Raw genomic sequence first — 25,794 nt, 5'->3', positions numbered from 1 at the left:
CCATGCTATTGGCATCATCTCCCTGCTCACTGTTCCCAGTCACCCTTGATGGGCTTCCTGGGAAATCTCCGTATCTAACACCATCCTTCCCTACAAGGTTACTCTTATGTGTGCAAGGCTGTGTGTTTGTGTGTGAGGACATTTTTGTGTACTATGTATGTATGTGTTTGTGTATTCTCTGTGTTTGTGTAATTTCTTGATGGCGAGCTTGTTAAAGTGTTTGTGGTGACATTGTGAGTGGTGTACTGTTGTTAGGTATGCCTGAACAGGTATCATACATGTTAAGGGACCAAAACAATACATCACCTTTTAGTTTAATTTAATTTCTAGAGCCGTTGTTTCCTTCTTTGGGCATGCAGGTAGAATTCAGAGGAGAAGAGGACTAATTATGTATATTTTTCTAAATGTTACTAACTTCACACTACTGATTACAAACAGTTCATTTTCCTCCCTTGTCCTATGTGTGTTCTTATTTCATAGCGTAATAATATTTCCTCAGTTTAAGGCAAAATGATTATGTGCCTTACAGTGATTAGGTTTCAGGTTGACATTTCTTGACATTTCTCTTAAGCAGCAGCATTTACCGGATATTTTCCTGCTGCTTCGTTCAGAAATGAGATGCCCTGTTTGAGTCACCAGCTGCACATGTGCTCCCAGTAATACTGTGAGAAGTGAAAATAGGCAAATCCAGGCACTGGGTCAATAAGTGTGTCTAGACTTTGACAGAGATACACCACACCCGCTCCTGCTGTCACCATGTCATTATGAGTGTGACCGTTGTCAGTTTCATAGAGAATGAGGAGATCAAATCAAATTAATTTTTAACATCCAGGGTGTTCAAGGTTCTGAGTGAGAAGAGAAAAAATGCTTATTTAGGTTAAGCTTGATCCACCCTCTGTACATGGCTTCAATGGTTTCTAATATATTTCATTGGATGAAGGCCCACAAAGCTCTTGGAGAGAGATGATGCGACATCCACAAGGAAAAAGAAAATTGGCTACTTTGCAACTGTGTTGAAATGTTTAAAAATCGCAAGGCTGCAGTGAATGTAACTATGACATGAACTTGGCATAGATAACTTGTCAGCCCTAACAATGCAACTTCTACCCCCTCCCCTCCCCCACTGCTTCAACAAAAATGGCTGACCGTGATGGCTTGTACAGTGAACTTGACTTAATTAATAGCCGAGATCAGACTGGTATTGACAAAGATGTTGTTCTCCACCAGTGTAGGTAAGAATAGAAGAGAAAACCAAATAAAAAAAACATTGCCCAGTGCCTTCATCACATCTTCCAATCTCTAAAAAGCAACTCTGGGCTAGTGAGCTATTTGTACAGAAAGTGTGATTGGGGGGGCTTGCACAATGTTTTAATTTGACTTAAGTTTGATTTTATAGTTGAAATTTTTTCTGCTGTTTTTGCATTTTTACAGTGTAGGTCTGTAAATTTCTCACTGTCAAGAGAGAATCATGCATGCTAATATGTTAGTGTTTTAAATTTAGAAAAATATGAACAACATAGAATTATTACTGACAATAGTTTTTTTTTTTTAGCATCAAATAACTGTCCATTACATCATGTAATATAATATCATTGAAAAACTGAATTCAATAATCTTATATAATTGTGTGTATATATATATGTCTATATTTGAACCATAAATATACCTCGGTCCAGAGTAGAATAATCATATTGTGGATGGGAGGGAACTTGACACCATAATTGCGTTAGCTGGAAGCAAAGACCTGTGTATCTCGGCAGATGACAAGTATTCTGCCTGGATGTGAGAGTAGACAGCCCCTCTGCAATGACGGATGCAGGTTCATCAAGGCACAAACCTTACGTGTAAAAAAACAATAAGGACAACAAAGTCTTTTCATGTGTTAGGCAGAAAATCATAACTTCATCATATCAACCCCTATGCCTAAAAAAATACTAAATTCTCTCATATAGCAGTGAAGCCCACTGGGTACATGCTCTAACGCCATTTCAGATTGTTTGTCAGAATTATTATGCCCTGGTGTCTTGGTGGCTTCAGCCCCACTTCGCATGCTGTACATTGGAACTGAAGGTTATCATTTCTAGAGGCAGGCTTAAGCTCTATGGATCAATTTCTGACACTCCAGTGCCTTGCTGACTATGTGCATGTCAAAGTGCCTGTTGGCAGTGCTATCATTCAATCATCTTGAATCTAAGATATTGAAAGTGATTATTTTTATTGTAACACATGGAACATGTATTTCTGACACATGGATGCACATCATCTTCAGTGTCTTCACCACTCGGGTTTGTGAGTATTGTCTGGACAACAACACAGAAGCAGGGCGGGTTGGAGGGTATCCTCCAGGTTTTCTGGCCTCCTCCCTCCATCCAAAAGCCTGCACACTAAGTGAATTTATGACCTTAACTTGTCCGTAGGTGTGAGTGAATTGTGTGTGCGCCCTGGGCTGGCGCGTGAGGACGCATGGTGCACTGCAGAATGAATTTGCATTTACTGGGCAGATTATATTTGTATCAAATTGTTAATGAGCCTTATATACAAATGCAGTGGAATGAATCAGTGGTTCAATTTTACTTGATGTTCAGGCTACAGCTCTGCTGACAGGGACCAGTGCCACAATGAGCTCAGGTTTCAAAGATGAAAGGCCTGACTCCCAGGGGCATATGGTGCATAATCTCTGCTCATTGGGTGTGGCCGCAGAGGTAGTTGCCACTTGGCTTCTGCAGAGGTCAACTCCTCCTCGTTTTTGTCCAAGTGCAGGATGACATCTAACAGGAATCTCTCTGAGGTGGCAGAAGGGTGGGACCTTGACGAGGTGAAATTATATGTCATCATTCAAGCTGCACTCTTTAACTTTCATGTCATATTCATCCCGAAGGAAGGAATTACAATTTGAGGCTATTTCTGTGAAGAATTGCCCACACTTGCACTTCTCCTTTCATCTTTACCTTGAGCTCTACACAGGAATATTGCTTTCATCAATATTGCTGTTCATCTTGGAATATTGCGAGTTAAAATTCAAAGGAGTACAATGGCATGTGTTGTGCTCTCATATATGATGGATTTTGTGACCTTTGATTTGTTTGGTGCTCACTAGTGTTAATATAAGTGAAGGGGAAATCCAGTACTGACGTCCATTGAAAGGCAGGATGTGTGCAACATAGAAAGGCAGTAGTTTGATGGCAACACCCTGCTTTTCGTTCTTTTGTCGCAAAACAGCACTAACATTGTTTAAACAATGAACATCCAGGCTTATGCAAAATCCAGTAAAAAGGGGAGTGATAATTAGGGGCATACCCAAATCCACTCCTAAACATTAACCCCCCCAAACCTATTCCCTTTTTTCAGTGATAAAGAGGTAAGTCCATCAAGCAACAAAATAATATGAAGCAACAAAAATAAACGGATAACCAAGTTTTTGCAATGTTATAGTAAGTTGCAGGCATGTAGCAGATGCACCACTAGTAGTTCGTCATCTAGACCAATATTAAATTTAGCCCCAATCCCACACCCCCATCAGATTATGCAGTAGTATAAATGACCGTTCTTTTTATATTACCATGGCAGTAGGGGCTAAACCTCTTCTTGTCTCATTTATCAACTCCTAGCATTAACCGTAAATTTTCTCTTACAGTGTTGGGAAGGCTCTTTGTTGTGGTGATGCACAGTTCCATATATTTCCACTGAAAGATAATAATAATAAAAAAAATTGAACCCAGGTCTATCCCATTTTACATGTCCTTCACCAACTTTGTTGGAGGAGGGAAGCATACTGACCTGTTTGTCAGCCCCTTAATTTTAACCCCTCCCTTTTTTCTGTGCCCCTCTTTGTCCTCCTTTGCGGTGCATTTTGTCAATGTTCCTCATTCCCTTTCTTTTAACTCATTTTCCTCTCTCTCCCCTTCACCACCCTTCCAAATCCCCTGTATCTTCTTAAACCATTTCCTTCACCTTTTTTTTTTTACTAATTTTTGTTCTCCTCCTTGTGACCTATATCTACATGTTTTGATCTTGGTTACATTTACCACTGCATTGATCTGCTTTTCGTGGTAAATTTCTTTTTATCCCACTCTCCTCACTCACAAACTTTCATCCGTCCAATGCATTTTATCTTCTTTTCTCTTCTTTCCTACATTTCATGTGTATTTCCTTCTATGCTGTCTCATCGTGTTCTTAAAACTTTCCATCTGCCCCTTCCTCTCATGCCACCTGTACCCCACTGAATGCCCCCCTTTCCTGTTTCCCTTCCTTTTTCCCGTTTCTTCCCTTTCTCCCCCCTCTCTCTCTGTCTTGCTAGGAAGAGCAGCTTTCCTCCCTGGGTTCTGCAGACCCCGGTCTGAACACTGAAGGTGGAATTGGAGGAGGAGGAGGAGGAAAAGGAATTGCGGCTGCTGCTGACTCTGGAGTCTATTCCTTGGGCAACCCCTCTGACAAACATCCCTTCCGGAATGGAGTCCTGTCATCCATATCAGCCCCCTCTCCTCTTTCCCCTCCTCACCCCCACCTCAGCCAGAATGGAGAGCTCCGTGGCAACCAAAACGTTTCCCCAGTGGCTCCAGCAACGCGTCTGCACCAATGAAATCTGGCCTAGCACGAGGGGGAGCAGGTCAATAACAACACCAAAACAAATCAGACAGTGCGAACGGCAAATATAGTACTCTTCATTTTTAATTCCCAATTATTTTGCTGTGTTCAAGCCAGAGAGAGAAGAATGTTGTGGGGGGGGCGGGGCAGCACACATTGTACATATAACATTTACACAGTCAAAATAAGGGCTTTAAGGATCAAATATTGCGTGGTCCAAATACGGTTTGGTTATTATCTGCCTTTTGGGACAGGTTCATACTGGAACATGAATTGGGTGATTTTAAGAGATAATCATGAACTATGTGATACAATTTAGCATTTCGGGGAGCTATCATTTCAAACCCTTGATTATGTGGACAAATGTCCGGCCATTTCCTGTCCTGTAGATGCCAGCTATAAAATTCATCTGATGATGATGTGATCACGGTCTCTGGCTTCCCTAGTGCCTTTCAGTATGTTCAAACAGGGTTTTCAAATACGGTGCAAACAAGTGTGTTAGCAGTGAACCACGCAGGAAGAAGTCCTGGGCAAATCCATTTTGTGGAAAAGTACTCGTGGTCGACAAAATTGTAATTAAGCAAGCTTGTTTCGCCTAACCGGACTTGTGCAATGTTTTCTCTTCTCAATCTCAGAACCTGTGTGATAACAACTGGTGCTACCGAATCAAACAGTGCCATTTCCAGAGCAAATGCGTGTGTGTGTGCGTGTGTGTGCCATACACTGCCTCTCATTTCACTTGCTGATCACGAGTCACCATCCTTTCCTGGTCTGGTGTTTACACACTTTAGGTGTGCACGTGTACGTGTGTGTGTGCTGAATTCATTAAGGGAGTGGAGTATGAAGTGGACTCTGTCAGGTTCATATTTGTCCCTCAACCAAAAAGTCGCAGGAAATACTAGTTAGGTATGTGTAAAACTAGTATTGCCTGCAACCCCCTTAGGAAAGTGTGGTAAATGATAAATAAAATGTACTCTTTTCTGAGAAAAGGCATCCAAAAAAAATGTAACCCCTCAACACCTCTACCCTTCTACACAGGGTAGGCTGTGAAAGGCCGATCTAAAAGTTCTTGATAGATACATCCAAAGAGTCGCCACAAACATGCCATACTTCTCACAAAACTGTATTATTCCTGTCCATCGAATGTACTGCGTGCTCACTATGATTGACTGCAGTTATATGTTGTCCATCTTGTGTTCCATTTACGTACTGTCCATTATGCTGTTTGGGTATCTCATTTAAATACTTGTTTTTGATTTGCACTTGCAAAAAAGTAATGAGCATATGCACATGGTTGTGTTGATACAGCTTTGTACATCATTTGCTTGCAGTTTTATAGGAAGCATAGCGGCTAGCTCATCACTCCTATAGCCTTCATAGCATTGTTGAGAAGATACAGTAAGCCTTACGTAACTCGTAATAAAGTCTCAAGCAGCACACTCCAAGTGGAGCATTTAAATGTCAGCGCTGTGGGACTGGGCTAAACATGGGCACATAATGAAAAGTCTGAATGATTAATTCCACATGGAAACCTTTTAGCTATAATACATATGTAGGGCAAATATGTAGTCAGGGAGAATGGATGAGCTGGTCACAATTTTTGAAAATATGATTTATAATGACTGAGGGCTATTATTTTAAGTGACCTGTGCTGAATCTAGTAATAACTAAAGGAATGGTGCATCTACAGTGAGACTACAGGGTTGATGATGAGCAGGGCCATGACTATACCTCAGACACAGATTTGAGAGACTCAGGTAAAACAAACCATTGCCTCACAGCTGAACACACACGGGCAAACAAATACACCCTTGACATGAGTGGCTGCCTCTGGGTGAGTCCATCAAACACAAGCAATGCTTGGCTAATAGCAGTCTACCAAGCACCTCCCCTGTTCTTCTCTCTCTGTCTCCCTTTTCTCCCTCCAGCCACTCACACAGCATCGTGGAGGACAATCTGGAACCTAATTGGCTGATGCAGCCAGGGCACTACTCAGGATGGCCTGGCCTTAATTCCAGGGCACTATCTCATGATTCACTTGGTTGACCGAGGGAGAAACTGAGGCTCTGACTGATGTGAGTCTCAGAGTCACAGTGACTGCAGTAGTGAAGATGTGCCACAGAACTCACTCCCTCTCTAGTTCCCGTTTGTCTCTGATTGGACTACTTGACTTTTCTTAATGAGTGGCCTCTATGATTGGTTATATTAAAACGCCAATCTTTACCTTTGCTGGCTTATTCATGTGAAGAATAACTTCCCATGTTGGACAAATGGCTCAGGCATTAATGGTCATTTAATGTCAAAATGTTGAAAAAGGTGCAACTTCAGAGAGGGAAGTTACTGCAGTAAGCTACATTTCAAAAGGTGCTTGTTCTTTTCATTAAATTATTCTCTATATGATATCTACATTTTCTTGTGCTACTGTCATTATATATTATTCCAGCTGGAATTCATCCTTATACAATCACCTCTACCTTTAGCTCATTATCTTTGGTTTAGAGTCAACTAAATATGCACAGCCTTTACTCAACAGACTCTGATAAAAGGGAAATATCTTCTTCAGTGGAATATTATGGACATGCTTTTATCATTTGTACTGGTATTATATTTCCCAGTCTTTAAATACTTTCATCAGGACGTTCCAAGTGCAGATATATGCACATACGTTTTCTTTTTTAAAAAGACAAGTTCTGAGAAAGTCTAGGAATGATCCTTTTGATCAACCAGTTACTCCTGAGACAATCTTCTGGAACAGCAACCCTTTTGAGGAGAAATTTCTTCCTTGGATTTTCAAGAAAACAAAAAAACTGACACTTAGAACTGTTGTGTTACCTGCTCCCCCCACCCACCTTCCTGAGAATCTGCAACCTAATGTGACTCCTGTGCCTGGTTCACTAAGAGAGAAGGGGGCTTCAATTGATTTTTGTTTTTTCCGACCTTTTTTGACAATCGCCATGGAGCTCTTCATTTGCAGATAGTTGAATGCTGAATAAGGAAATCCTTGTCTTTTCTGGAGGATTCTTGCTACGACTTTCTTGTTAATGTAGATTGGCTGCAATGCATTTGTTAGTGGAACAAAAGAAATCTGGAGCCAAGCTTCTGTTTAGAATTTTTTTTTTGTATGGACTCCATAGACTAGCAGCCTGAATATTCCTCTTCTTCCTATTTACTAGATAACAATATTTAAGAGAGAGTTTATTAGCCTTGCTAAGTTGTGGGTGAATGTGTGTGTACATACAGTGTGTGTACAGTCTTTGTGTATATACTGGACGTATGTGTATATATGGTATGTGTCTGTGTATATACAGTTTGTTTGTATATGCAGTGTACAGAATATTTTTTTTCTGTACTCTTATCTCTTTCTTTGTTTCTGAGAATATGTGTGATGAAAGCCGAATACCTAGCAGACAAAGAAGTTCACAGAGGCAATTAAAAGACAAGCGTCTAGGCACTTTTTTCTCTTGCACAGACCAAACATCAAGTCTGTCAGTTACCATGTATCACCCATAGTCTCCCACTCAATATGCCAGTCTCTGGTTTTGCACTCATTTTCTTGCTGATTGAGGCAATTTATGGGAGACGGGTGACTGAGCAATGTCTGTAAATATATATAGTCGGTTGAAATTTCATAGATGATTGTTGAGACTGAATTCAAGACAAATCCTGCCATTTGATATTTAATTTCCGACTTTTATTTATTTTAAGAAGACTATGTTTCATGTTCAAAATATTTTAGGAATGTTTGAAATTTGTAGTTTGATTAACTCCATTATAAAATGCAGCCAAATCTAACAGAGTTTGAGAAATATGCAAACAGAACATTTCAGCACTTCTTGAAAAACAATATCAACACTGTCATCATAAAACTATTTTTTCCATTTTAGTCTTCTGAAATTAAAAATCCAACAGCAAGATTTGTCCTATGTTTTACCTCAATAAAATCAGAAATTTTATTTAGGATGTGTAGACCTAAGATGCACTGCACTGACAGAATTTATAGAATATTATAAAGTATTTTCATGTACTTTCATTCTCATTACATTTACCCATTCTAATTATTACAGCTCTTTTTTTAGCTTTTAAAAAATGTGTTTAATGCATTTCACTTCAGTGCTTTATTATATGGATGGGTTGCCCAGGCATTGTGGATTGATTTCTGCAGCCCCTAATAGATTTCTTTTTATTTGTATTACCACAACCCATGCTGTTTATTAAGCCACTCTGTTTTGTACAGGGGATGTATTGGATTCCCTTTTTATTTGCTACAGAACTCCTCCATGGATGAGACTGCAATTTTTTAAATATTGTTTTGCCCTTGTGCATGTATAGTGAACCATAAAGTGTGCCTCCTTCTAATGTGCCCTCATTTGACATTATCTGCCCATAAACCACATGTCCATGCTCCTTAACAAGCCATAAGCACCCACCCCTTAAATCTCTGTTTTTAAAGAACAGACATTTGAGGACATTTTGTATATATAAATGGAAAGAGTGGTATTTCAGAGTGCATTGCCAATGTACATGGATTTGTTATGAATGTTTATTATGATTATGATTATTATTGCTATTTTCATTTCATAATTTTATTTGATGCCGTGAATAACAATTCCTTCATTTCATTTTTGAATAAGCTGGAATTTATATTTTTCAGGTGGGTGATTCATGAAAATAATTAAACAAACAAACAAACAAATAAATAATTGAATTCCTAACACATTATGTCATGTTCACTTTTATTGCGTGTTCTATGATGTCTTGATTTGTGTATTATGCACCTTTTCAGTGAATTTAAAAAAAAGACATTCTGATTTTCAACTGTCTTGAGTAAGAACGCAACTTCAGAGCAAAGTTTACAGAAGATGTCACACTGATGAAGACACTGATCCATGGAATAGTTTGTTATTAACATATTAACGTTTTTTATTGACACCAATCAATTTTAAAGCAGGGTGTTGATCCTACTTCCCTTTAAAAAATTGCTTTTAATTTCATTATATGGTAGTTATTGCTTTATTACTATAGAAAAAAATTGGTTTATGTCTATAAACATTTTAATATAAATATAAGAAGGTATTTGAATAGAAATAGACTAGAAACTAAAAAATACTACGTTTTTAAGTGTAGTGAACATTGGACTTTTTAATTCTACATGGTAGAACGTACCCACAAGATCGCAAGAATAAAATGCAAATCGAAGCGAAATGTAAAAAAATGCACTTGAATTACCAGCAGCGTTTTAAATAACAGACGTCGTGAGTTGGAAGCAATGCGACGCTATGCGGTGCCTGGCGTGGGAACGTTACTAAACGTTTAGCGAACGCTGCGGAAATAGATGGCGCACAACAAAGCATGTCTTCAAGGGCCGAACACGCTTTTAGCCGAGCGCGTAATGTAAGCGGCCGCACGGCTCGCTCGGGTCCCGTTCTCGCTGCGTTCCGAAGGCTCGCCACGCCGCGATACCGGTTGAAGGTGTCGCCGCAGATCTCGCGATACCGCGGCGGCCCGCTGTTTGGTGTGGAGTGATGGCCGCTCTCAGAGCGATGCCCGGAACGGGGGACGGCGCTGGAAGCATATCGGGGCGTGACGGCTGACCTGCAGCGACACCGACAAGCCGGACGCGTCCTCGCCTATCCAGTCTCCGAGCGGATGGGCTGAAGAATTTGCGCCGAGCGACACGGGTTATAAGTGGCCAACGCAACAGGGAAACTAACCAGCCTGCCAGCTAGCTAGCTAGCTAGTCTACTCCACTAGCTAGCTAGCTAACAGTCAGTCAGCCAGCTAGCTTAGAACAACCTTGCCAAATTAGGGACCACTGTTTTGGCGAGGCCGGGAGCGGCGGCAGAAGAAAGGCGGCAGGCCGGCCGGCCGGCCGGCGGGCTCTCGGGAAGGTCGTCACCGCTGCTATTATGAGTGGACCTGGGCAAGACAGTGAGCCAGAGGCTAAAGTCCTTCACATCAAGCGGCTGTACAGGTGAGCGGGGCCGACGTCCAGAGCCTGTCATATCCGCGGCCAGTGAACGCGTGTGAAGAAGCCGGGCGGCTAGACGTGGCCGCGCAATGCTAGGTAGACGTCTTCCAGCACCGCTGGCGAAGCTTTAGTGGTTAGCTTGCTAGCTTTGGTGCTAGCTAGAAGGCTACCTGAAGTAGTCTGCTCAGTTAGCCTGGTCACGAAGCCCTACGTGGTTCACTTTAGGATTGTGTGAAATGGTCGTTTTGCTGTCGTCACGGCTGTAATCGACGCTGAAATGAAGTGGGCGCGGACGTGCAGGTGCACACGGTAACTTCTAAGGTGCTGCGGAGGGAAACTGGGCGTCGGTGACACGCCGGAATGGGGTTTTTACGCGGACCCCCAATATTCCGCCTGCAAGGTGTCCTGTGGCTAGAAACGTGTTACTGCTGTGATCTATAGACAGACAGCTTGATTAGATTGATTTGTTCAAATGATTTGAACTGTTGGATGAATATTACAAATACAGGAAATTGATGGTAAACTGAATATAAGAGTATGGCTTATTACTTCAATATGTGCAGGTACCACGTCACTGAAGTAATTACAGGATATACTCACTGAATTAGCAACAACCACCTTTTTGATGAGATATTCAGCACCTCAGTATAGAGATTTAACCTTTTCCTGCTTCTATTTTATTGCCTTCCTGACAGCTTTTTTGTATTTTTGCTCAGGGCCGTGGTGGAGTCTGTGCACAAACTAGATGTTATTATTGGGAACAAGTCATCGTACAGGGAAGTGTTCAAACCGGAGAACATAAGCCTGCGGAACAAGTAGGTTCTTTTGTAACTGGTGAATTTGAACACATCATAAGCCTATGTAAGATTTTTAATTGCTATACTGCTGTACAGACTGCACACGTTCATTGTGATTTTTCATGCGGATCTCAAGTGCTTTGCAGTGCGACAGGAGAAAAGTGTTCAAACTGTAATGTCGGATACAGACTTTATTTGTGATGCTTAATTGAGATGTCACATGTGAACAGACTAAGAGAACTGTGTGTGAAGCTGATGTTCCTGCACCCTGCTGACTATGGACGCAAGGCAGAGGAGCTGTTGTGGAGGAAGGTTTATTACGAGGTCATCCAGGTCATCAAGACAAACAAGAAGGTTGGTGTTCTGGTGACTTGAGTTTTTCTGTGTGACTATGTACTTTAGAGAATACCTGAAATTACATTCACAGTATTTATCAAACACCCTTATCCAGAGCGACTTAGTCAGTAGTTACAGGGACAGTTTCCCCCAGGAAAGGTTAAGTGTCTTGCTCAGGGACACAATGGTAGTAAGTGGGATTTGAACCTGGGTCTTCTGGTTCATAGGCGAGTGTGTTACCCACTAGGCTACTACCACCCACACACCCCAAGTACCCAATGTTCTTTAATTAATCAAGGAAGTCAGTCTACTGATTAAATAATAAGCAGTCATTACATTGTTCTCTCTCGCTCTCTTTCTCTGTGTGTGTGTGTGTGTGTGTGTGTGTCTGTATATGTGATGCACAGAACATTTTGATGACATAAGTTACTTTATCTCACGTCTTCTCGTCTCTCTGTATATCTGTACAATATATAGAAGAGATGACAATAAAGTTTACTTGAAAGTTTACTTGAACTTTATCTCCCTAACTAGTGGTCAGAACTATGAACAAGTACTGCCTTACTACTGGGTAGTTCAGTGTAAAGTTATTGCAAAAGCCATACAAGCTGCAAAACCTTAAAAATTTTTTCTTTAGCATTTTGGTTTCATTTTCCAGAGAATCGCTATGTATGTGCATGTGCCAGTTTGTTGGTTTTAAAATAGCAGCACTTTTTTACATTGGTGAGGTGAAGTCACTTGTCAGTTGAGGGTCTGAATATATGTATATTTGTACTAATTTTGTCTTTCTTCTGTCTTTTTTTTTTTTTGTGGTTCAGCACATTCATAGCCACAGCGCTCTTGAATGTGCTTATAGAACTCACCTGATTGCTGGAGTGGGCTTCTATCAGCATCTATTGCTATATATACAGTCCCACTACCAGCTGGAGCTACAGGACTGCATTGACTGGACTCATGTCACTGACCCCCTCATTGGTGAGAAGATTAGTGCGATTCACAAAAAAAACGTGTGCCTGAACAGTTTAAGGGTAATGATTGTAATTGTGTAATGACAGCCTGTCTATATTTGCTGCATATCTCCTAATACTGCTTTGTATATCAGGAGAATGTCAAGTGTTCCCTTAATTTTACTTGGGAAGACAAGGCAGTAATAATAGTATGGCCTGGCAGCCTATTAATCCTTGTCAATTTCCTTGTTACAATGTTATGGACCCCCCAGTACACATTTATCAGCTGGCCTAATCTAACCTGGCTAAACAGGCTGACTTGAAAGAAGCCTGCATTGATTGCCTGACAGTCAGTATTTCCCTGTGCATTGTTCAGTAGCTCAACTTGGACATTTTATCAGACTACTGTCTGGCCCAGAATAAATGCATAGGCAGAAAATCTATTTATTGGCCGATGTATGCCTGACTCCAATACAACAGGTGGCATTATCAGCTTGTTCCTATTGTGCCAGTTGGCCTATTACATCACAGACAATAGTGCCTAGTCAGGTTGGATTCTCAGTCACATTATCTGGAAGTGTTAGTCTGACTCTGAGAAGTTTGGTTTAGTGCGATTTCAATCGGTGTTGCACGTTTATGCACAATAATTCTATTTTCTCTAACATCATTGTAATATACTGACATATAACACATATCACCCTTGCATGTCAGTTTAATTGATATTGAAGGTTTGAAAGTTTGGTTATTACACATTTGTACACATTACACATTTTATAAGCAGTTTAGTGGGTAGGTATATCCTAATATGTTCAAAATATTATAATATCTGTGCTGTTAATAATGGTATTCATTCTCTCACAGGGAGAAAGAAGCCAGTGTCAGCCTCTCCGAAAGAGATGGAATGGGCTCAGATGGCATGCCATAGATGCTTAGTTTATCTGGGTGATCTTGGTAAGACCAGAAAACATAATGCTTATCTTAAATTTCTTTGTGGGATTAGTAAAGTGTCTGTCTGTCTAGCCAATAAGGTTTTTGAAGCATTGATTACATTGAAAACATAGAAAATCATTTGCAGCACGGTACCAGAATGAGTTGGCTGGGGTTGAAGCAGAGCAGCTAGCCGAGCGCTTCTACCACCAGGCCCTGTCTGTTGCCCCTCATGTTGGTGAGTACAATGCACATTCTAACAGGAAGTGGCTTTATTAGCATCATTTTATTGTAAGCTATTGTATGAAATATGTGTGCCAACATGGCAGGATTAAAGCACACTGTTCTTATGTTACGGAAGCATGTATCATCTGTGAGGGAGTCCAAGCTTCCTCAGAATTTGCAGAAACCAGAAATAGCAGTGCTTTCATGTTGGTCTGCTTTTAGTGTGTCTGTATGCATCTGGTGTGTCGTTCAGTGTAATGAGTTGTTTAATTTCTGTGTGCAGGAATGCCTTTTAATCAGTTGGGCACGTTAGCAGGGAGTACATTTTACAACGTTGAGGCCACCTACTATTATTTGCGCTGGTAAGAAGCAGATTCACACTATATTCTTTAAGCCCCTAAGGATGTCTCCCCTCTTGCTTGAAGTTGTATGTATAAATAATCACATCATACAGAAGGGTCACATTGCGGCCCTGTGTCTTTACATCTGATTTTTTTTTTTAATTGCAGTATTCAGTCAGATACTCCCTTTGATGGCGCGTATGGTAATCTGAAGCGATTATTCGACAAGGCAGCCAAGATGTACCACCAGGTGAAGAAGCAGGACATGAAGAAGCTTTCACCATCGCGCCAGAGGTGAGCAAAAACAATGAGTGGGAAAAACCTGACTCATCAAAGGAAGCATTTAGTAAATAATAGTTATTATAAAATTGTGTTTTTGGTTTCTAGGTCTAAAGACATCAAGCGACTTCTGGTTAGCTTCATGTACCTCCAGAGTTTATTACAGCCCAAGAACAGGTCATTTGAATCTACTCTGTTATTTATATAACACAGGTTCTGGTGTGAAATTAATCAAGAGCATTTAACATGATCAAATTTTGAAATATTACTTCTACAGTAACAGTGGCTTTCCTTCCTGTGTGTAGTCTTGTAGAGACGGAGCTGACCTCACTGTGCCAGTCTGTGCTGGAGGACTTTAACCTGGTCCTGTTCTACCTGCCCACACCAACACATGCATCCCAGTCTACAAGTGAGGAGGAGGAAGAACATGACACCAGTTGTAACATCCTGCCTGACACCCTTGTCTTCAAGATGGTGGTGACCTGCCTCATGGTGGTGCATAGCCTGAAAAGAGGAGGTCAGTCCAAAGACGTTTGCAAGTAGGCAAACCGATGTGACCCTGTCCTAGAGTGTTTAAATGAATGATCATATGCTGCTAAAAAAGCTTGGTCTTATTTTGGTGTTAGAGTTCATATTGTGGCCTGACACTTACATTTACATTTACGCCATTTATCAGACACCCTTATCCAGAGAGACATACAATCAGTAGTTACAGCAACTAAGAGTAAAGTGTTTTGCTCATGCACACAATGGTAGTAAGTGGGATTTGTACCTGGGTCGCCTGGTTCATAGGTGAGTGTGTTGCCCACTAGGCTATGTCCAAGGCTACATTTTGTTTTGAGATGTAGACTTTCATGTGACCACATTGTGAAGGTTTTAACTTCTCATTTATTTTAACGCATTTTATTTTACCAATTTAATTCCAGGGTCCAAGCAGTACAGTGCATCTATTGCCTTCACCCTGGCTCTCTTCTCCCACCTGGTGAACCACGTCAACATACGTCTGCAGGCAGAATTGGAGGAAGGTGAGGGACCAGTGCCACCTCTCCAGTCTGACAACACCGGTGAGCCAACACAACAGCATCTGTAATATTGTTAAGGAAGCGGCCCTGTAATCAGAAGGTTGCCGGTTCGAATCCCGATCCGCCAAGGTGGCACTGAGGTGCCACTGAGCAAAGCACCGTCCCCACACACTGCTCCCCGGGCGCCTGTCATGGCTGCCCACTGCTCACTCAGGGTGATTGGTTAAATGCAGAAGACAAATTTCACTGTGTGCACCGTGTGCTGTGTATCACATGTGACAATCACTTCACTTTAAGAATCAGTATTTAGTGTAACCTCAAAGATCCTGGTGTTCTTAAGGCTAAAACTAAATTCTTATTGGTGGTGAGAAGTTCACATTTCTATGGTCCCATTTTTTTGTTTCTAGAGGATGCAGACCTGAAAGAGGGGAGTGGAGCCATGAACACAGAGCAAAGGCCTTTGCAGAATGGCTCATTGGAAGATGATGAAGAGGAAGATGATGAGGAGGAGGCAGAAGAAGATGAGGAAGAGGAAAAAGGCAATGAAGGAGGACTGAAACCATGTGAGCAGAGTGACAAGGTAAAAAGAGCATCAGCCAAGAAACTTGGCATAGAGAATCAAAAGCAGAAGAGGAAGTTCTCTAGGTTGTCCATGCTGCGACGCCGACGCTGTGCTCGCAAGGAGGATGACAGTGACCTGAGTGAGGGGTTTGAGAGTGATGAGGAGGAGGAAGATGAAGATGATGGGGGCGGTGGACCTAACGGAGGTTTGGGAAGCACAGGGGCTACTGAAAATTCATCTTCCCAGAGTAAGGACATCAGGAGGGTTCCCCTTGGGGAGGAAGGCAGCTGGGAGAGTGGCTCAGAGGAAGAAGGGGGCACAGCATTCGATGTGGAGACGGACTCTGACATGAACAGCCAGGAATCTCGCTCTGACCTGGAAGACATAGAAGATGGTGAGTCTACTGGCCTAGAGGGGCAGGAGGAAGGGGAGGAGGAGGAGGGCCAGAGGCAGACCCCTAGAGAAGATGGTTCCATCACCCCACCAACCTCCAATGGGCCTCTGCTGTCCAACGACTCCAGCATCAGCAGCAACCTACAGGCCATGTCTTCCCAACTCTTCCAAGCCAAGCGTCATTTTCGCCTCGCACCCACATTTAGTAATGTGCTGCTCCGCCCACAGACCACCCCCAGTCCTGCCACTGATCTTTCCACAACGCAGACTCCGCCTCACACTGGAGACCTATCCACTAACACAGGTTCTGGTACTGCCAACGGCAACGACAACGGTACACTTTCACCAAGACTTCATTTTACCTCCGCAGGCTTGTGTAGTTGTCTCCTAATGTGGAATGTGTGGTTTGTTCATTTTTAGAGGTGGACTCAGATTCTGAGGGCAGTGTTCACAGCAGCCAGTCAGTTCGCAGTGAGAAGACACTGCTGGAAAGGCTGGAGATTTTGACCAATCAGGGCCTTATCCAAGTAGTGAAAGTTTTTGTGGATTGGCTGAGGACAAACACTGACATTATTGTTATGTGTGCTAAGGTAATTATTGTTATGTGTGCCTTAATTTTGGTATTGAAATCCATATGTGTTATACAGATGTTACATATGCACTGTGACTACGTCTCCCCTGGCAGAGTTCTCAGAGCCTGTGGAACAGGCTGTCTGTGCTGCTCAACCTGCTGCCTGATGGGAGCAAGATGCTGGAGACCGGTATGTTAAAGGCAGCATGGACAATGCTGAATTAAAGTAAAATGTTGCCATTTGGATGTTCCATTCTAATTAAACAATCCATTTTCTCCTATCAGAATGAAATTGCTTAATCTAAATGTAAACATAGTCCACTCTTACATGTTTTTCCCAGGTTTGAAATGAGTTAAGATTTGTACTACTGAGAGCACTATTTTTTTAAATGTTAAAAGATGTCTGTTTATTGTATACACTACGCTATTAATATTAGATACACTATCAACTTCCCACACAACCGTGAACCTGGAAATCTTGTCATTTCTCACGGAAAAATCTTTTCACTTTCTGAATGTCTGTAATTGGATATTGCATTGCATTGTTCACCAGTGCAATAGACTTTTTTTTTTTTGGTGTGTGTTCTAGTAAGTTCATCCAATGATGCTGGGTTTTAATATTTATTTTAATATTTATTAATATGTCGGAATGGACAGATCTTGGCTGGAGTCCAGAAGTACGGCAGCTGGTGAGTGAATGTGAGCAACCAGGACTGGTTCAGACACTGCTGCTACCAGAGGATATTGCCCTGCGCCACCTGCCTGCCCTTAGCCTTGCACAACGCCGCCTGGACCTCAACCGACACCGGGCCGCACCCAGCCCCCTGCAGGAGGTACTATTTCCCTCGTTCTCATCCAAACTGCTGCATGCTACACAGAAAATATAGCATACAGTTACCCAAATACATGTATACGCTGCTTCAAAAATGTCTGCTGATTTTAATATGCTGAGCTGTTGGAATTCTTTGGCATGATGTTTTTGGAGGAGCTTTTAAGTGCTGCTGCCTTGAAACACTGGTGCTGCACATATTGCAAGTAGCTGTTGAACTTGTAGCAAGCATGAAATATAGAAAACAAGAGCCTACAGTTTAGCTGTAGAGATAGTCACCTGATCCAGTTATTTAAGTCATTATTTGACCGATACCCGATACACATATTGGATCAGTGCATCCGTAACTAAAGCTCCCAAGGTTTAACACTGCTTTGAGTATTTTCAGGTTTTGAGCACCATAGCTCAAATCCTAAAAAATTTTATCATACTCCAAAAAATGTTTTACCTTCTCTTGCCTTCTAAATGTCACTCTTCCTGCTTTCCCTGTTCTCCAGAGTGTGGTGCGCTTGTGCTGCATTCGCAGTTTTGGCCACTTCCTCACCAATCTCCAAGGAAACGTGCTGCAGTATAACTCAGAGGCAGGCATTTTCACCAGCATTAGCCAATGGGAGCAGGATAATCTGGTTCAACAAGCAAAGGCCCAGTTTCGCATGGTGAGTCAACAGGCTTGTCAACTGTACTTTACTGAACTCCTAATCAGGATTATATATATTTTTGTTGTGCATTGTTCACTACATTTGGTTATTATAGATAATTTTTTGCAGGAAACCAATTTGAATTCTGTCACGAAAGAGTTGTTTTTATCACATACCACCTAATGTACTGTGTGAGCTGTTCTTTTGGTTCATTTGAGTGAGCAGAGTTGACTGATGCTTTGTTGCTGTCCCACAGGCAGAGGAAGAGGCTCGCAGGAACCGATTGATGAGAGACATGGCTCAGCTGCGCCTACAGGTCTCTTTATTGCATTAGCCATTGGCTTGGAGATACTGCATATGCATTCCTATACATTACAAATGTGGGCCGCCTAACTAAACTCAGTCCTGAATGTAATGCATCTCAAGACTACAGACGGGCCAAGATTTACAGCTTTTTTTATATTATTTTATAAAATAATACATATAAATAATATATATAAAGCTTTGACATATAGATTTAATATACTCTCTTTGTTAGTTTGAGCTAACCCGTTGTTAGATACAGAATTATCGATCAACGCATTAATTTTTACTGTAATCAGGGGCTGACACAAGCAGAGATATAATTGTGTTTTTCAGTGAAAGACAATTTTCATATTAGAGGAGAAGACTGGGGGGGTTTCATCTTTGCAGACGTGTTTATGCTTGCATGAGTAAAAAGACTTGAATTGGTGTAAGGCAATATCTTTTATAATTGCCTATACCATCACCATTCAGTAATACCAACAATGTTGGTCTCGCATGAATTGGTGAGAAAATTAAGTGGTTATCTGAAGATAACAGAGAAAATAAAATATCTGAATCAATGGCCCTTTAGGGCTTCCATAACATCAAGTTATATTGTTTCTTGTGCAGTTGGAGGTGTCTCAGCTAGAGGGCAGTCTTCAGCAGCCCAAGGCCCAATCCTCAATGTCTCCATACCTGGTACCTGACACGTCGGCTCTCTGCCAGCACCTGGGCCTCCTCAGGCAGCTGGCGGGCAGTGGCTGTTTCATTATAATCATTCCCCGCACAGGTTCGCACAGCTGCTCACCACTCCACTCTCAGATCTCTACTGTCACTACTTTCCTGTTTTAACTGAATACATAAATTGCTGAGATAAACAAAACAACTTGAAATAAATGAAACATACTTCAAAATCTGTATAAAAATGTTTTTACACAGTGATTGATGGTTTGGACATGCTAAAGAAAGAAAATGCTGGAGCAAGAGATGGAATCCGGTTCTTGGAGTCAGAGTTTCGCAAAGGAAACAGGTACAGTGTGTGTTAAATGTGGCACAACACACTGTGATGCACAGCTCTGTGAGAGAGATGTAAGGTCTTGTGCAAATCAGAATATGTTTGTTGAGTCTCTGGGTTTACTCTGGTGCTTGTTTTGACACAGGTATATCCGTTGCCAAAAAGAGTCTGGTAGGAGCTTTGAGAGGGATAAGGTCAAGCGGCAGGACATTGAGGCCTGGTAAGATGTGCATCCCCCCAAGCACACACTTCTACTCTTTTCTGATTCTTAATCTTGAAAAGGCTGTTTTTGTATAATTTTTTTTTGGAATAGGCACCTATACAAGATGCTGGACAGCTGTCGGCAGCTTACCGGCTCGCAGAGCAATGGTGATGAAGATACGGCAGGCATGGTGACCATTCTCACCGGCCACTCCATTGAGGAACTGGCTGCACGTTCAGTCCCTATGAAGGTTAGAGTTTACTACAGCAAGGTGCACTGCAGAACACACTACACACTTTTCACAACATGTTCAGAAATTAAAATTAAATAATTAGAGGTGGGCATAGATTAATTTTCTTAATCTAGATTAATCTCACTGTAATCTCTGAATTAACATAGATTAATCTAGAGTAAACAAAATTAATCTAGATTCTAGATTAATCTATTAATCTAGCTTCTAGATTAATCTAGATTAAAATGGCTCATTTTAATTCTGCTGAAGGCATTCAGAATATGTGTGCTACCCAAATAATGACTAAAAGTAAGTCTTTGAGAACTGGTTTCTCAAGACAGGTGGCGCATTAGACCAGGGGCTCATTTCCTGTTTCCAAAATGCATCACAAACTGCTTGAGAAAGCTGTTCTACTATGATAATTAGTGATGAAAACAAATTATGTTCAATAAGAAGTACTTGTGTTTACCAACTGTTTATTCAGTTAAATAGCTTCATTTATGTTACCACGTCATGTTTGATGTGGTAATTTCACAGTTTGAAGACTCGTTCTCACCCCCTACAGTGCAATTCGGCCAGGTATACATCCGCGCTAAAATATCAAGGTGAAAGTCATCATAGTGTAGCGGTTCTTCTTCTGCGTTGTGTAATTTTTTTATTTAGTTTCTTGAACCACAAATGATGAGCTGACATCCAAGAGATTTTCTGTGCAAAGTGTATTCTGTACAAAAAGCAAGGTCGCGTCAGAACATTGCGTCTTTCTGCACCTCTCTCTGCAATATACAGTATTAAAAGAACATAAAAAAATATTCACAAAATAACACACATGCAAAATATTCCTAATATGTACTTAAATTAAAATGAAATAAATAACTTTTTGCACACAAACCCCACGCACCTCTCACAGCTCACGCCATGTGTCCAAGAGACCTGAACCGGGTCTCAGAAACAAAATAAAAGTCTTTAGGAAATAAGAAACTAAAAGACACAAGAAAGAAGAAATATACTTATAAATCTAGTGTAACCATTTAACTCCGGCACAATAGCTTGCGTAGTATAGACCCAGCTCCCAACCCAACTTTGTGAATAGATTAACGGCGAAATATTTTTTATCGCCCGATAAGAGTCTCACGTTAACGCCGATAACGGCCCACCACTAGTTAAAATATGTACCCTTTTGGAATTTTATGGTTTTCCTACATTAATTTGTCATCTTCCTGTAGCTGTGGATCGTTCAGGAGGAACCTTAGCCCATTCTTTCAATCATATTCTTTGGACGTGTCTTAAGCAAGTCATTCCATAGCATCTCTATTTCGTTGAGGTCTGCGCTCTGACATTCTGTTGATGTTTTAGGTCATTGTCCTGTGGCATCACCCAAAATATCCAGTTTTTTAACTAGATCAACTTATACAGTTAATGTTGGGGTGTACAGACACCCTCACATTATACTGAAGATTTTTTTTATTCAATTGGGAATATGGCTGGGTGATTTATATGATCTCAATCAATTATCATTGATTTTGCTTTATCTCAATGATCAGCTTTGGCCATTTTTCACAATCACAATAAAAATGCCAGAAATTGTGTGTCTAAGTTTTTTTTTAAAAATGGAGAGACGTGGCTGCCAGGCATCTCAGGTCTCCCATAGGTTCTGGGAGTCTCTTGCATATTGATAGCGTCTCCCTGATGCCCATAAATTGAATGGAATATACTGGAAACTAGAGCAAACAAAAAAAGAGCATGCATTCAAGACCACACAGTGAATATCACACACTTGTAAGAAATATGACCCAATGAGAGAGCGAGAGAATGTGTGTACGTATCAAAATAAGATTTCAGTGTATCCTCCACCATTCACTGCATGATTAAATGCAGTGCCCTTTTTATGTCAGATTTAGTCCAAATAGTTCAATGTTTGCCTAATCATTTCACATAAAATTTTGCCAATAGCGCTATTTAGTGTGGGCATGCCCTTCATGGTGTTCCCCGCAGTCTTCAGGCATGCAGTAATGTTTTTAGTAAGCAGTGGCATTCTTCGTGGCATTCTGCCATAGACACCCTGCTTGTTCAGTGTTTTGCCTACTGTACATTCCATGAACACAGATGTGACTTCAAATCTTTTGACCTTTTGTTTCTGGGTTGTTTCTTACCTCATCGAGGTTTGCTCATCTGACCCAACAAAGCTGACAGCTCCATTTCCCCGTCCATCCAGAAAACTCCACCCAGCCCTATTGGCTGCAAAGCTACAATATAATAAATGATATAATCAACCTCTCATCCGTCTTGGTTTGCGAGCCCTTTTTAATGCCTTGTTTCCATTTGTCAATCATCAATGAGTCACCATGCGCAGACGTCAAAGTTCACCAAACTTTGCAACACCATATGGAGAGTTGAATATTGTTAAACTTTGACATTTGTGTTGTGACTCATTGATGCACGACCAATAGAAAAAAAGGTTGATTTATAGCAATTTAAATCAACTATCATCTTACCATGACACAGTGAGGAATACTTTTGACCATGTTAAAAAAAAAAAAAAAAGAATAAGTGAGCCCAAAAGACCTGCGTGCATCCAGGAGGAAGAAATGCTCAGCACTTATTCTGACTGGATTTAGAGCTTTTCTTTGTACAAGCTGCTAGGCGGAGTCCACAGTACAGCATGCCTATTTTTTACTTACTTACTAATGACAATGCACCTGCTCATATATTCTGTTGCAGCGTAACAGAGAGGGTGCCTAACCACTCACAACACTAAACTAATGTAATACCTTTCTTTAATCTTTATGTCTGATATTTATACATCTGGTGTGGGCATGGCCCATCTGTCAAAAATGTAAAAATCTTGCCCACCTCTTCTCTGAAAGGATCATATGCGTACACTTCTTGTGTGGTGCAAACTCGAAACATTCAGTCAAAGGAGCTCTGGTCCACACCTCCAAACTCAACAGGCCTCCAGGTATGCCAACACAGAATCCAATTAGCTTTTTTGAGCTCACAAACCCGCTAGCAACAACCTCAATGTTTTCAATAAGGACGTGAGCGTTCATATATATATATTTTTGTCACGTTATATTTGTCAATACCCTTGACGTTTTAGTGCAAATTCATGCAGAAAACAGAAAGTTCAAAAGGGTTCACATATTTTATCTTGCTGTTGTATATGACAGAACAAGAATTGACTGTAGACAGAAATGTTTCCATTTACACCTCATGACCTGTGCGGTTTTCTGTGGGATCTCCAATGTCATTTTTTTATTTTTAATGAAAATGTGCTTTTTAGAGTACAAACACACTGTCTCACACATCGGGGTCTCTTATTCCTATGTACATGTTATATTATATCATATATTTATGAAACTCCAAAATGTTAAAAACTAAATAAATAAATGAAAGTGGGGAAAAACACAAAGTGATTGTGAAACACTGCAGCGCAGCACAACACATGGTGACATGTGCATTTAACCCATCATCTTGGTGAGCAGTGTGTAAGGATGGTACTTTGCTCAGTGGCACCTTGGTGGTTTGGCAACCTTTCAATCATGAGTCTGTTTCTTTAGCTGCTAGGTCACCTCTGCCCCTAAACTGTGAAATAAATGAACATATTTTGATATGCAGCTCATTATTTTGAAATATTGACATTTTTCCCAATGGCCTGTTTATGAAGTGTCAATTTAGGTCTTCTGCTGCAATGTGTTCTCCTATGCACTAAGTGGCGAAATAAAACTTAAGCATGCAAATAAAGTTACACATGTATCGTTTGTGAATGTCATGGCTTCAGGAGAAAAGTCAGTTTCTGTGCTACTCAGAGAGGTTGCTAATCACTTAGATCAGTGGTTCTCAACCTGGGGTCCTCAACCCCCTGAGGGATGGCGTAGAGATCGCACTGGGTCCATACAATTTCATTTGATCTGAGGTTAAATAAAAAAATTTAAATCCCAATAACACCCTCAATTGCATAATTATTATAATCTTATAGGCTATATAGACTAGTCACGTTGGGTTCGTACTCAATTAATTATTGCAATAGTGTGCGCAAAAGACAGCTGTGCTTTTAAAAAGCCTCATTGAGTCAGTTTTTTGACTGTTTGAGCAGACGTGCACATTTGTGGCCTGCTGTAGGTCATTTTGCAGGGTTCTGGCAGTGTTCCTCCTTGCACAGAGGTAGAGGTGGCAATCTTGCTGCTGGGTTGTTGTCCTCCTTTTGGCCTCCTCCATGTCCCCTGATGTTCTGGCTTCTCTCACTTGTGTGGGTTGTAGACTCCATCTCATGCTACCACTAGAGTGAAAGGACCACCAGCATTCACAAGTGACCAAAACATCAGCCAGAAAGCATAGGAACTGAGGAGTGGTCTGTGGTCACCACCTGCAGAACCACGCCTTTATTGGGGATGTCTTGCTAATTGCCCATAATTTCCACCTGCTGTCTATTCCATTTGCACAACATGTGAAAATGTGGAACAGCTGGCACGAACAGCTGTTCCGGCCCACCTATTTTGTTACGTTCCCTTGTGTTTAGTTCCCTATTAATATCTCAAGAAGTACATTTCAGTGTTTTGTTGTAGGGTTGCTAAGGGCCATGTTTCCAAAGCCAGTTAGTAGTTGGCCGAAATAGTCCTGATTGGTTATGCGTCACCATAATAATCCACTGTTAATTGTGTGTGTGTTACAGGCGGCCATGGGCGCCGTGGCCACCGCGGGAATGGAGATGAAGAACATTGTTGAGTTTTACAGACAGTGGAAGGAGATGGGCTGAGACTTAAGTGGGTGGTGGTTGACACAGTGGTCAGCTGACAACATGTTCACTCCCTCTCTCTCTCCCACTCAATTGATCTGTTTGTATCTGCGTCTCCAGGGGGAAAAAAAATACTCAAAAGAACACGAGGCACAAGATGAATGAAGGAGCGAATGGAAGAAAGCGAGGGTACAACAGAAAAGCGAGAGCGGGAAACACGAGGGCTTTTTTTACAAAATAAACATGAAAAAGGCACCAAAAAAGAGAAATTAAAAAAATGCAGATCTTTGGTCCCAGCCGAAGGGGAGTCCAGTTTGGGATGAGAGAGAGTGATGCACCTCAGAATAAGTGCCCCTGGTTCAAAACCAGGCATATACTGATGAAATGAGTCTACACACGTTGAGAGAGAGAAACCCACATGAGCGCCTGACGTCTGAATATTATAGAGCAACATAAATTTCCCCTTCCCCTACCTTTCTTCTCCCGTGTCTGTTTTACAAATGGAGGGTGGCACAGTGTCTGGCCTAGATAGATGTCTCCTTCATACGGCTACAGCGAGGGTTTGATAGAAACCCGAGAGTGAGAGAATTTATCCTAGATGAGGAGCAACCTCGAACCTGTCCAAAACAATGCCTGGACAACCGTGTGACTTTTTCAGATCATCACTTTGGGGTGGTTTTCTCTCCTGTGTGGCTTTCCCCGCCTTTTTTTTGTTTTGTTTTTTCCTCTCTTGCTGTGTACTTTTTTGGACCTGTGATTAATGTATTATGTTATCTGTATAAAGAGAAAGACATATGTATGGAAGATTGTTGGTTTTATTTGATTTTATTTTTGTATGTTGTAGTTTCTTGCTTTTGTAAACTGTGCTGAACACACAAGAACGACGAAACCAGGTCCTTGTCTGACAGA

The 25,794-nt window shown here is 41.3% G+C and overlaps 2 protein-coding genes across 14 annotated transcripts in view; both read left to right on the top strand.

Annotated features, from left to right (window-relative positions):
• The window catches only part of syngap1b (synaptic Ras GTPase activating protein 1b), a 75,652-nt gene extending 66,354 nt beyond the window's left edge, over nucleotides 1-9,298 (top strand). For 7 of the 12 annotated variants that reach the window (XM_028982131.1, XM_028982134.1, XM_028982127.1 and 4 more), the window contains one exon: nucleotides 4,298-9,298. In XM_028982131.1, coding sequence (XP_028837964.1) covers nucleotides 4,298-4,579 — 282 coding nt within the window. In that variant the 3' untranslated portion in view covers nucleotides 4,580-9,298. The remainder of the gene's footprint in view (nucleotides 1-4,297) is intronic. The other 5 variants (XM_028982135.1, XM_028982132.1, XM_028982129.1 and 2 more) reach the window with 2 other exon arrangements.
• Nucleotides 9,299-9,792: 494 nt separating this feature from the next.
• On the top strand, nucleotides 9,793-25,118 carry smg5 (SMG5 nonsense mediated mRNA decay factor). 2 transcript variants are annotated; one of them, XM_028981525.1, is made up of 23 exons: nucleotides 9,793-10,555; nucleotides 11,269-11,367; nucleotides 11,580-11,703; nucleotides 12,504-12,660; nucleotides 13,494-13,583; nucleotides 13,708-13,797; nucleotides 14,068-14,146; nucleotides 14,294-14,419; nucleotides 14,513-14,581; nucleotides 14,710-14,921; nucleotides 15,331-15,468; nucleotides 15,834-16,715; nucleotides 16,802-16,971; nucleotides 17,067-17,142; nucleotides 17,610-17,785; nucleotides 18,279-18,437; nucleotides 18,676-18,735; nucleotides 19,335-19,494; nucleotides 19,644-19,734; nucleotides 19,865-19,939; nucleotides 20,033-20,171; nucleotides 24,823-24,913; nucleotides 25,006-25,118. In XM_028981525.1, exons 1-22 carry the CDS (start codon nucleotides 10,491-10,493, stop codon nucleotides 24,904-24,906), a joined length of 3,321 nt encoding a protein of 1,106 aa, XP_028837358.1. In that variant the 5' UTR covers nucleotides 9,793-10,490; the 3' UTR covers nucleotides 24,907-24,913; nucleotides 25,006-25,118. The 2 variants fall into 2 exon arrangements, with proteins under 2 accessions (XP_028837358.1, XP_028837357.1); XM_028981524.1 differs by lacking the exon at nucleotides 25,006-25,118 and having other exon boundaries at nucleotides 24,823-24,917.
• The last annotated feature ends 676 nt before the right edge of the window (nucleotides 25,119-25,794 follow it).

Source organism: Denticeps clupeoides, chromosome 5, assembly GCF_900700375.1.
Source record: "Denticeps clupeoides chromosome 5, fDenClu1.1, whole genome shotgun sequence".
Lineage (NCBI taxonomy): Eukaryota > Metazoa > Chordata > Actinopteri > Clupeiformes > Denticipitidae > Denticeps > Denticeps clupeoides.
Note: the sequence above shows the minus strand (reverse complement) of the source record. Positions and strands in the feature narration are given on the sequence as shown.